Source organism: Mytilus edulis, chromosome 1, assembly GCF_963676685.1.
Source record: "Mytilus edulis chromosome 1, xbMytEdul2.2, whole genome shotgun sequence".
Lineage (NCBI taxonomy): Eukaryota > Metazoa > Mollusca > Bivalvia > Mytilida > Mytilidae > Mytilus > Mytilus edulis.
Genome location: NC_092344.1, coordinates 28606444 through 28619102, shown reverse-complemented (window position 1 = coordinate 28619102; position 12659 = coordinate 28606444). Strand labels below are relative to the sequence as shown.

Sequence of the window (12659 nt, the reverse complement as noted above, 5' to 3'; positions counted from 1 at the left end):
AGACCATGATAATCATTAGCTATTAAATCCTGATGAATTATGGTATATGCATTCAAGATCTAGATTGATGAACCTTTTTTTTTAGATTTCAATTATCGCTGTATTGAGTGATATTTAAAACCTGATCAACAATGTTTGCTTTATGTTGATGTGCTTTATGATACTGCGAAGCAATTCGTTCACTTTTAGAAAGATTAGATTTGTGAGACACTAAAAAACAAAATGGCACTGCACTACCTTGGACAATTTTCAAACCCGATACCGCATAGTAGCCATGAGAGATCCGTACGACAACGTTGCGAAACAATTCAAAATCAACAGCATATACATTGATTTATAATATCACGCAACAGTTGGAAAAAAGCTAGACCACAACCACAGACTACCACTGCAGTATAAGCTCAGGGCAGGAGATTGACAATCGTCTTACATAGAACCCACTTTGAGTTTCAAAAATGTTCAACCTTGATAACAAACTAAAAACAAATACATCATGAAGTAAGAGATAACAAAACTACACAATATAATCATATATTTATAGTACAACATACAGAATTGGGTATAGATTTATATCGTGTTTAAGATAATTTATTTTTAATCTCTACTGTTTCTGATTGTTTTTGATAATCAATAATACAAGTGATATTCAAGAAAACAATGTTTTTTTTCTACAAACATGTATCATGTGTATATAGTAGTGGTTTAGTAAATCGATGCAATTAATACAAAATATTAAATGACATAAACATACATATGTAATTGCTAAATAAAACGATGTCTATCTCAAACATTTGAAAAGGACCTACCACGGCAGCTTCCGGTTACATAACACACTTGACATCAGCACCAGAGTTTGAAATAGGACAAATATATATAGGCTTTTTATTGATTTCTGTTTGTTGCTATCATTTAAACGAATTTTAGGTGTAATACCACCAAATCATGGTACGTCACATCCGGTTGCATACGAAAGTAGGCCTAAAAAATATTCCCTTGAATTTGACAGTTGTAGAAAATTAACCCTGCATTTCAATGCATTTATATTTTTCTGAGTCGTAAATATGTATGTTGGAAGTCTGGAAGCATCATTCTTTTTTTTATTTGATGGTTTTATCAAATATTTTGGAACGTTAAGGTTACATAGTTACCAAAGCAGGTAACCAGTAAATAACAGTGTAAAAAGTGGGTTGTTTACTTCCGGTGATGGGTTCTTTCTTATATGCAAGGCAATGTAGTGTGAAATTTTCACTGTAGCACTGGAAAGGTTAAAACTTTATACATGCAAAGTATTTCTTTGGTTGAAATAAAGGTAAATACTGTACAATTTTTTTAAGTGCCAATTTAACAAAGACTTATAGGGAAAAATCAATGGTGGTATTACACCTTTAGTAAGTATATTAGATTCACATGAAGATAAAAAGATCTTCAGATTGTAAAACTGCATGCGTTAAGTTCATCAAATCATGTTTCAAATTTCAATGACTTTGTTCAATATTGCAGACCCAATAATGTGTTCAGATTTACTACAAACAAATAAATCAAGCTACAGAAACGACAAAGCAAAATTACTGATTACAAATTCGCATACAGTGAATCTCCTTCAAGTAGCACTCTGATACACTTGTAACAATATTCGTACTGATCCTAAAAAAAACCAAGAAAAGTGTTACATATATCACTCATTATTAAATGATATGAGCAAATCAGCCTTAATACGGATAAATCAGCACGTGCAGTCCTGATGACGTTCCACTGTCGATATAAATCAAGAGTTCATATTGCTTTTCGAACAGGGCCAATACGGATAAAAGCCGTATTGGCCCATTGGTTAAAACAGGACGTTCACTTCCGATTACAACTTTCTTACATAGTTACTTAACTTTGGGGTTATCGTTAATTTATAAAAACATTTGTATTATATTTTTGTAACTTTAAATCATAAAACAAAAAGGTTAAATGATGTGCAATGTTTTGTAACGTCCTGAAGTCTTGAAACAGAAATAATTCACAGCCTTTTCGAGTACGACTTTCGATTATTGACACCGTTGCATTTCCGTTAATCAATCAATCATCAGAATCAGAACGCAAACGATCAAAGAGTAAGAATAGTAACTGTTAAACTGTCTGATTTATTCTTCCCAGCTACTTTATATTTGCTAGATAAAATGAATTGTAACAGCATATCATTAATTACTTGGACGAGAAATCACTAGTTACATCTGAAATTGTTGACAAAAGACATAGACATTAAAGCGAAAAGACAAGTTCAGATATGAAACGGTACGTTTCTTGTTTCATTTTTATTTAAAAGTGTTATGAACTTGCTGTTCTGTATTGACCCTGTTATAGATTCTTATATAGATAGTCTCTGTTGAACATGTAATCAGGAATCATTTGTTTGAAAGGGTCAGACTCTCTGAAAAAAAGGAGGAAGCCAAACAAAAGTACAAAACACAGTATACAGAATAGTTAAACTTAAACAGCATCGACAACATAAGAAAGATAGACGCACCAAGAAAGGAATGCATGGAGTTGTTATGGCCATTGGAAACTGCGTTACCTTCTCTGAGCATCAACACGGCTCAAGTGAAATGTTCATGATGATAATTTATCTATATCGATCTATTATCATGTTTTGGGGTTATTTTACTCGGAAAATTAATCTTTAAATCGAATATGATATGATACACTACCTTTTGACTTTCTAGTCAATTGGCCCATAAACTACTGGAACTGTGTTCTAGAATTGAGGCTTTACTTGGGAAATAACTAATATAATCACATGTGCACTAAGGGCTAGTTTAATTCATACTTTACTAATGATGTAAGGGTTATTAAATGTATTGCGCAAATGTCTCATTTTGTTAGTTTCTCTATTATTTTATCAAACATCTATATGATTCAAATTGATGTCTTTGCAAACAAAACTGCACAAACAATATAGATATAGGAAAATGTGGTATGAGTACCAACTAAACAACTCTCCATCCAAGTAACAATTTATAAAAGATAACCATTATAGGTCAATATGTATGAATAATATCACAAAAGTTGTTGTAATAATAAGAGCTAAACCTGCAAGTATGATAATAGAATATATATGTCAATGAGACAATAATTCGACCAAAGAGCAAAAACAGATCAAAGCCACCAATATGTTGTCAAAACAGCAAAAACTTGTTCTCAAGAGTTGATAAACTTTTTTCTCTAATTCTTCGTCAATTTATCCCTTTCTGCACCCATTGTAAAAAAAAATTATTCAACGTTTGGCTCGTTTGATATCAGTACTTCATTGGTTAAAAGCCAATAGTGACGTCGAATTTTCTTGCTTTCCTCTGAATTTCCTATTGTGACGGCATGAAAAAAGGCGACCATGCCTGACGACGTCACAAAGAAAGAACACATCTTTTTACAGATCATTCGAAAAGGAGGAATAAGTTTGCCTGCATAATGTTAGAAAATCATTAGAGAAACAGATTCCACCACCAAATCTCGTGTAATTCGATATTTATCCACTCTCGACGAGGCTCGTACTTTAAATTTGAAAATTTAACTGTCTCGAGTGGATAAATATCGTATTACACTCGATGCTGTGGTAGAATCTATATGTATAGACCCATGCAATGTTATACGAAGAATCAATTTACTGTATGTTAACGAACATCAGTTGTTCGACCTGTTAGTCAAATGCGTTTTGTTTAAATATACTTTTTCACTTTATTTGGTCTTTTGGAAAATGTTGTTTGTACTTTAGACCCTCCTACAACGAAATTTGTTTCACATGCACACGTATAAAATTTGCGGTTTTTATCCAACGCAATCATAGGTTTGAACCTAGTTTTCAATTTAGACTCGTATATATATATATTTATACTTGACACCGTATGTTTGTGGCATGACATCGTGGCCACAAGTTAAATTTTTGTCTGTTTAGTATTAAATTTATATTTAGATTCATTTTGTTACATCTTGTGATCAATTTTATTTGGCAATCGCCAATGGCAGTCAACAGGATTAAAGAACATTAGTTTTTCGACCTGTTAGTCAAATGCGTTTTGTTTAAACATAATTTTTCACTTTTTTGGTCTTTTGGAAAATGTTGTTTGTGCTGTTTTTGGACCCTTCTAGGTGTAATACCACCAAATCATGAAACAAAGATACATTCTGCACAATTTTTTGAAAAGTGCAAATTTAACAAAGACTAATAGGGGAAAATCAATGGCGGTATAACGTAATACCACCAAATCATGGTACGTCACATCCGGTTGCATACGTAAATTGGTCTAAAAAAATATCCCCTTGAATTTGACCGTTGTAGGTAATTAATCCTACATTTTATTGCAGTAAAACTATTTCTGTGTCATAAACATATGTCTTGGGTATTTCAAAACACCATTATTTTTAATTTGTGATTTATATAGAAAAATTTGTAATCTTGAGGTTACATGGTGACTAAACCTTGTACACAGATAGAATAAGGGGAGAAATTTGATTGGTTAACTTCCAATGATGGCTATTTTCTTATATGCAATGAAATGTTTTGTGAAACTTTTTTCTATAGAACTGGACAGGATAAATCTTTACTCATGCCAAGTATTTCTTTTTTTGAAACAAGGATAAATTCTGCACAATTTTTTGAAAAGTGCAAATTTAACAAAGACCAATAGGGGAAAATCAATGGTGGTATTACACCTTCTACAACGAAATTTGTTTAACATGCATACGTAAAAAAATCGCGGTTTTTATCCAACGCAATCATAGGTTTGAACGTAGTTTTCAATTTAGACTGGTATATATATATATATATATAATAAAAACTATAACACAAATTCCCATACGTTTCGGCCATTACGGCCTTCTTCATTGGAATAAATTACAACATTGAAACAACAAACCGTAGTGAAGGCCGTAAAGGCCGAAACATATGGGAATTTGTGTTATAGTTTTTATTATACAATCATTCAGAGACTTTACATATATATATATATATCCTTTGGAAATCTAGAGTTGTGCCATTTCACATTGTAAATAACTATTTTTATTTTTGGCATATTTCTGTAGTCTTTGCGGTGTGTTTGGAAATTTTGAAATTGTTCCAGCGTTCGCTTAAATTGTATAAATCAAGATTTTGATAGAGTCTCAATTTGAATTGACATGATTCATTTGACATTGTGCTATTATTGAAGAAGGATATCTGTTTATGGTGATGTTGTACCCTTTTTGACTTGTTATATATATATATATATATATATATATATAGTGTCTAAAAATAGCAACAATCAACATTCAATCTATCTAGGTGTGGATCAGTTTGTAAATAAACTGATGCAGTTACTAAATTGAATTATATAAGTGTCTAAGAATATAACTTTAACACACTAATGAGTGTTATGAAATTAGGTGTTATATTTTATATATTATTCTCGCAATATTTTTCTAAACAAATAGCTTCATCGGGCGTGTGCATCTATCCAGGTGAAATCGGATGCATGACAAAAAATATCTTTGTAGCTTGAGCTACACAAAAGTTTAACATATTGATTAATGATCTGTATAAAACAAATTTTTTGCCGTTTATAGTACATAAACATTTTTTCAAAAATTAAAACAAATAGTTGTTTTAATTGAATAGAAGTAAAATTTATGAGTTATTCCTTTGGTTTCGGGTAGAACTGTTTTTCATCCCTCTCATTAAGTTCAGCGAATGGCCATCCCACCGAAAAAAAATCAGCATTTGTTGTTTACCATCTCAGACCACATGTTCAACAACTACCATCTCATATTCAAGATACGACTGACTATTTGAAGAAAATGAATTCCTTAAGTCCTTACCCAACAAAACAATTTTGGTTTCAATGGATGTGTGTTCTTTATACACAAATATTCCAAAAGATGAAGGAATAGCCGCGTGTGAAAAAGTATGGAATACTCGAAAGGATAAACATCCCCAAACTGACTGTCTAGTTCAATTGCTCAAGCTAGTTCTTGAAAATAACAACTTTATTTTCAACGATAAGCACTTTTTACAGATTGACGGAACTTGTATGGGAACAAAAATGGCACCTTCTTTTGCCAACATTTTTATGGGGGATCTCGAAGAACGCATCCTTTTGAGTGTGCCATACAAACCTTTGTCATGGCTCCGTTTTATTGATGATATTGACATGAAATGGAACGATACTGCAGAACATTTGCAAGATTTCTTAGATCATTGTAATCAGTTCCATCACTCAATTAAATTTACATCTGAATTTTCAAGCGAGAAAATTGCTTTTCTCGACACCACCACATTTGTAAAAAACGGGGTCATGACAACTGACCTCCACACAAAGAACACTGATAAACACCAGTTCCTTTCTCCAAAAAGTTGTCACCCGAAACACTGCTCCAGAAGTATACCTTACAGTCAAGCCATCAGACTAAAGCGAATTGTTCCTCTGAATCCAAACTTAACTATCGTTTGGGACAACTAAAAACACAGCTGAAATCAAGAGGATATAAAACCAAAAACATCACAGACGCTTTTGATAAAGCTAAAGAAAAAGATCGAGCTAGCCTCATGGAATACAAAAATAAGGCGACCCGTGCAGATATAATTCCGTTTGTTGTAACTTTCCATCCCGATTTGACAAATATTTCATCTTCTATCCGAAAGCATTGGAGTCTAATCGAAAATGACTCTTCCTTAAAAGAAATTTTCCCCTCACCTCCTCGTATTGCCTATCGCAGACCCAAAAATCTCAAAGACATACTTGTGACATCAAAAGTAAAGAAACAAGAAACTTCAAAATTTGGGTGTTACAAACAATGCGGTAGAAGGAACTGTAAGTGCTGTAAAGCCGCCAACACTGACCACTCTTTCAGCAGCACAGTTATAAAGCAGCGATACAACATCTATGTTACATCTAATTGCAAAACGGAAAATAGTATTTATATTCTTACTTGTGGAACTTGCAAGCTGCAGTATGTTGGTGAAACAGAAACCACATTCAACATCAGACTAAACAATCATCGGTCGTTCTATACTAAAGGAAGAAACTGTCCAATTACGAGACACCTCTTGAGAACAGGACATACTTTTGAAAATATCACCTTTCAAATAATTGAGGTAAACCAAAATTGGGACTCAGAAATGAGAAAAAAGAGAGAAAGGTTCTGGATGCATCAGCTACGTACTCTTGAACCTGATGGACTTAATGAGAGGGATGAAAAACAGTTCTACCCGAAACCAAAGGAATAACTCATAAATTGTACTTCTATTTAATTAAAACAACTATTTGTTTTAATTTTTGAAAAAATGTTTATGTACTATAAACGGCAAAAAATTGTTTTATACAGATCATTAATCAATATGTTAAACTTTTGTGTAGCTCAAGCTACAAAGATATTTTTTGTCATGCATCCGATTTCACCTGGATAGATGCACACGCCCGATGAAGCTAATTTGTTTAGCGAAATATTGCGTGAATAATACATAAAATATAACACCTAATTTTATAACACTCATTAGTGTGTTAAAGTTACATTCTTAGACACTTATATATATATTTACAGATCTAACATTGTGTGGTTGATGTTTAGACGAGTTGTATATATATATATATATATATATAAATATATCTGATTCTTATCCCTTGTTTACAAATAATGGGACTATGCACATGCTTAGTATTTATGTGTTTGATGTTTAAGACCATGTGACGCAGACGCTGTTATTTCCTGTCGCATAACACTTACACAGTCCACAAGGAATTCTGGTCGCCTGGTTTGCAGTTCTCGCACTACTTGAAAAATATCAATTTCCTCGTCAATCTGCATTTTTTCCATAACCAATTTCAGTGCAACAAAAAGCCCGCTCTTACTACAACCATCACTAAAATATTGAGTTCAAAATTATCATAAATTTCTGAAAATGATAACAACCTTTGGTATTTATAGAGTGACAATTTTCGCCATTTGATATTCCAATGTTTATATAAATATATAAAAACAAAAACACGTTTTATAACTTATAGTTCACGCATGATTTATGATTTGATTTGTTTTGAGCAAGCCTCATTACGATATTCAATGTTCAAATGCTCCATGTTTGTTGTCAACGATGTTTTTTTTTTATCTTATATTTATACAAACATCTGAGTCGATGGTTTTATACCATCTTCAAATCCAAAGCAAAAAAATGAAATTGGTAAAGTCTAAATTAATCTAGAAATTACTGAGAACAAAATTACACATGTACACCTTTTATGTTGATCTGCAAGGTTTCAAATGACATACCTACACACTACAGTGATAGGACCTTTCTGCATTTCCCAGCAATTTTGTACACGCTGCAGAAGATCTAACATACACTGTGGCGAAGGTGGGTCATTACTGATTGTCCAATCGTCAGAAGTGAAAACATTTATAGTTATGCGTTCTTCATTTCCCTGTTAAGCAAGGTGAGACTACAATACTAACATACTCAATGAGTTTTTAAACAGTATTTGATTTAATATATTTGGTAGAACACTCAAACGAAATTAGCAAACTGGTTCTAACAACAAAAGATACGTTAAATGTATATGTAGTATATCCGATGGTCTACATTGTATTTACTGCTAAGATATGTCTTAAATAATAGTGGATGCCGGCAAACATGAATTACATTTTCCTCTCCGCGTTGACTACAGACGAAATCGCCTGTTTTGTATTTCCTCAAATCCGTGTTTAATTTCTTACTTTAAAGTTTGAAAACATATTATTCTAGTTCTTTACTACAAATGATAGTCACAAGGAATGCTGAAACACTGAGCATGTACGAAGTTTGAAAATATGATATTTTTTTCATTTTTGAAAAGAGTTCAACAAGGTGTATTTCATTGAATTAATTTATAATATACATGTATATGAAACCGTCCTTACTGTATGATACAAAGTGAGCTGAAGTTCTTCCTGTGCACTTTCCGTTTCTTTGGTAACACGGAAATTATCAAACTGAAGCATTTCCTTCTTCTCTAACCATAGTAAAGCACCCTGAAAAAAAACTATGTTGCCTTACAATATAAATTCTAACAACCTGATGTATACGCTCTCAACACACTGTATGCAAACTTGTTTGTTGATATTTCGCGATAGCTGACATTGCAGCATTGTAATGTTGTAATTATATAATTGTTTCATACATGTACTAGCACATGTATTTCTCCCAGTGAAATATATTCCAAACGATTGGTATTCACTTCGTATATTTCTTCTCTAAAGTCACGGAATTCAACGCTTGCTAAACGTATTTTGTCAATGTGTCCTTTTTATTCAAACAAACTTTTATAAGTATTTATTGTATAAAACACCCAAAGGGAAATACAGATCCAGCGATAACATCACATTAATGGCAATCTTGTGTTAATAAACACAAGAAATCCAGTTTCTGAAATATGTGACTGGTTGTGTTTGGTTTTTATTTTAATTCGAAAAATATTCGACATTAAAATGTCTCCCTTAACATGCTTAAGGTTACTACTAACAAGACACATTACTTTATCAGACTCAAAAGATTATTACAGCTCACCTCATTTACGGGATCCAATAAAACAATAATTCTGGACCTGTGATCATACACCATTGTCCAAAAATCAATTACAGTTTCCACAAGTGGACACTGTGTTACAAACACTTTACTTTCAACTGAAAACCCCTGTGACAGAATAGATGCAACAGTTATCAAGATAATAAACTAAAATAATAATTTAAAATGTAAGCCTTGTCATTTAAAAAAGAAAGGCAAAGAGCTCGACACAGAAAAATATCATCGTGTGTGCATTAGATTGTGACTAAATGTCTGTTATACATTGCCAAGAAAACCATTTCAGTTTTATGAATTGTTTAATATAATTATATGAAATTACCTTACTTTAAGGGATTTAAATCTAAATATAACATTGGAAACCCTCTGACTTACATCACTCTTTTGCAATTAGCCTGAGCTCTTCACCATAAATAATAGTCTGTATGATATCATTAAATTGTGTTCGGCTCGAGTGCAGAAGAAATAAATTGAGAAAGGCAATGGGGAATGTGTCAACGAGACAACAACCCGACCATAGAGCAGACAGCAGCTAAAGCCCACCAATGGGTCTTCAATGTAGCAAGAAACTCCCGCACCCGGAGAAGTCCTTCAGCTGGCACCTAAACAAATATATACTAGTTCAGTGACATTAGCTACCCAACAGTGATAAGTGATAATGGATAGAGTCTTGTACGATTGGTATTTGCAACTGTAATACAAACGCAGGATTCATATCTGTATCTCATCGATTTTTTCCGGAATATGCATCGTGTTTGGCACTGGACATTTAAAAGTTATTCACTAAATTTATAATGTAACATATATATACCGTGAGTGCGCCTCCCTTTTCTAAAAAAAAATGGTTGAACGAAAATACTTTGACCTTGTTGATAAATATTCCGTATCAACTGCACAAATAATACACGATGGTCTAGAAGAAGAGATTTTAATTTTCATTTCTGGTTTTTATCTTTATAACATGCATTATTATTTCTTTCTTATTATCCTTTTTGAGTAGATTTGAGGGTGGATTTAACAAACATAAATAAAATTAAAGAATAATAAAGCAATGAATGAGGTTGTTACATTTGATATTTTCCTTTTTGTGCATCTTTGTTAGATATTTGTTGGTATTAGACGTGTTAGAAAAGTCGATACTACTGCTGGCGCTCGTGTTGGATGAAGATTAATACAATATGATATACAGGGGTCATCTCTAAAAGTTTAAATACTATCTCATATTTTGTTACCTGTATGGGTGTGTTTGATACCGTTGATGTTTACCTGCAGCAGTTTTTTTTAATAAATAACACAGAAGACGATCAAATATCATGTAAAAAAAAGTAAAATAGTTTAAATTTAAAATTTTTTTTTTATCAATTTTCATATTAATCTTGTTTTACGTTTTGTAAACAAATGGTAAAAAGGGCATAGTCGTATAACGCATGACTTCAAATATTTACGTTTTTATATTAAATTGTTTATTAATATATTCTTTTTTAGCACACTGATAGTAGAACAGCTGAAAGTAAATTAAAAAGATAGAAAAAATAGTTCAAAACAAATAACAGAAACAAATATAGAAACATTAAAATACACCCCTAGCCCCCTCCATCCTCACCCAAGGTCAACTCTTATAAGACCAGAAAACAGGGATTATGATTTCTGTTTCGCTTAACGTTTATTAATCAAGCGTCTTTGATAAGATGGAAGCTTTTTACCTTAATTTTTTTTTTCAAAACCAAGTTTGCAAGCTATTGAAAGAAAATGATAAAATACAATTCGTCTCAATTAATTTAATAAGAAGAATGGAAACAGGGATCTTGTCAGAAAAACAACAACCAGACCAAAATATTTAAAACAACTCCAGGGTCTTCAACAAGCGAGAAATCCCGCAACCTGCGGAAGTTTTGAGCAGGCCCCGAAAACCTAATGTATACTAGATCAAGAAAATGGACGCCACTTTACACTTCGAAACACAGAGATGATGTTTTCCCTAGCTTTCACACCCTTTAACGGCTTTGATTACTGTATATATTTTCAATCGACCCTTCGTGTCCCAATTGCATTCGTGTAAATTAACATTCATTTGCATTTACGATTTCAATGGTTTTTGCAAAAAACTTTATATGACCTGTAAATTAACAATATTGCATCTTATCTTATCTTATATATATATTTTAGATTTTTCAGAATAATTTTAGATTCTTCAGATTTCAAATCAATGCAATAATTCAAACGAAAATATGACTAGGCGGCCGATAATGAGCAAATCACACCCTATATATATATAATTCAAACATAATTTCGTTTGAGTTATTGCATTGATTTTAAATCTGAAGAATCTAAAACTAATCTGAAGAATCTAAAATTATTCTGAAGAATCGAAAATTATTCAGATTTTATCTTTTAAAAATGTATCGATTTGCCGTGATGTTGTTGTGATGTACGTAGAGTCCAAGTTGAAAACTGGTGTTTGAACCCTCTTCATGTACTACCCTCAGAACTACAAAACCCGAGAACACAGAGGTAGTTTACCCATAGAACAGGACGCATAGACCATGTAGACCACAATATTTATTTTCGGTCAACGTAGATTTGTTTCTCATGATTTAAGTTTTCGTTCACCTTATCATAAACAAATTCTTACTCAGTCATGTTGGAGTTTATATATTACATACACGTTTGTCTGTGAATAGCAGTGTGCCATACGAATATTCTTGGACTTAAACAGTTAATAGTTTCAGGTTAACAAATTCCACCCAATTAAACAATGCTTATGTTATAAGACGAGAGCCCACAAAATCTTGTATTTACGTTGGCATATAAGCATCATGCTTTTATCTTATGAACAAGGAATATTTAAAAAACAATTGTTTCATTATAATATATTGGGGGGGGGGGGGGAAATCGTCACTAAATGAGAATAAAACAATAGTTTGAGTCTCCTAGGAGTTAAGGCGAAGACATACTATATCTTCTTCCTTTAGTGGATTTGCAAGTCATTTAGCATTTGTTGATTCTGAAAAGAAAATAGAAACAAGCATTGCCCCCCTTTTCAACGAAAAATAGTTAAGATTTTTTTTATAATAATTTTATATATATTCCTTTA

The 12659-nt window shown here is 32.3% G+C and overlaps 1 protein-coding gene across 1 annotated transcript in view; it reads right to left on the bottom strand.

The window, feature by feature from the left end:
* Positions 1 to 614: 614 nt before the first annotated feature.
* LOC139511217 (receptor-type tyrosine-protein phosphatase epsilon-like) overlaps positions 615 to 12659 on the bottom strand; it is a 73299-nt gene continuing 61254 nt past the window's right edge. Inside the window, exons 17-21 of the mRNA XM_071297798.1 lie at positions 9551 to 9676; positions 8905 to 9015; positions 8278 to 8429; positions 7738 to 7873; positions 615 to 1644 (exon numbers count right to left, since the gene is read on the bottom strand). Coding sequence (XP_071153899.1) covers positions 1573 to 1644; positions 7738 to 7873; positions 8278 to 8429; positions 8905 to 9015; positions 9551 to 9676 — 597 coding nt within the window. The 3' untranslated portion in view covers positions 615 to 1572. The remainder of the gene's footprint in view (positions 1645 to 7737; positions 7874 to 8277; positions 8430 to 8904; positions 9016 to 9550; positions 9677 to 12659) is intronic.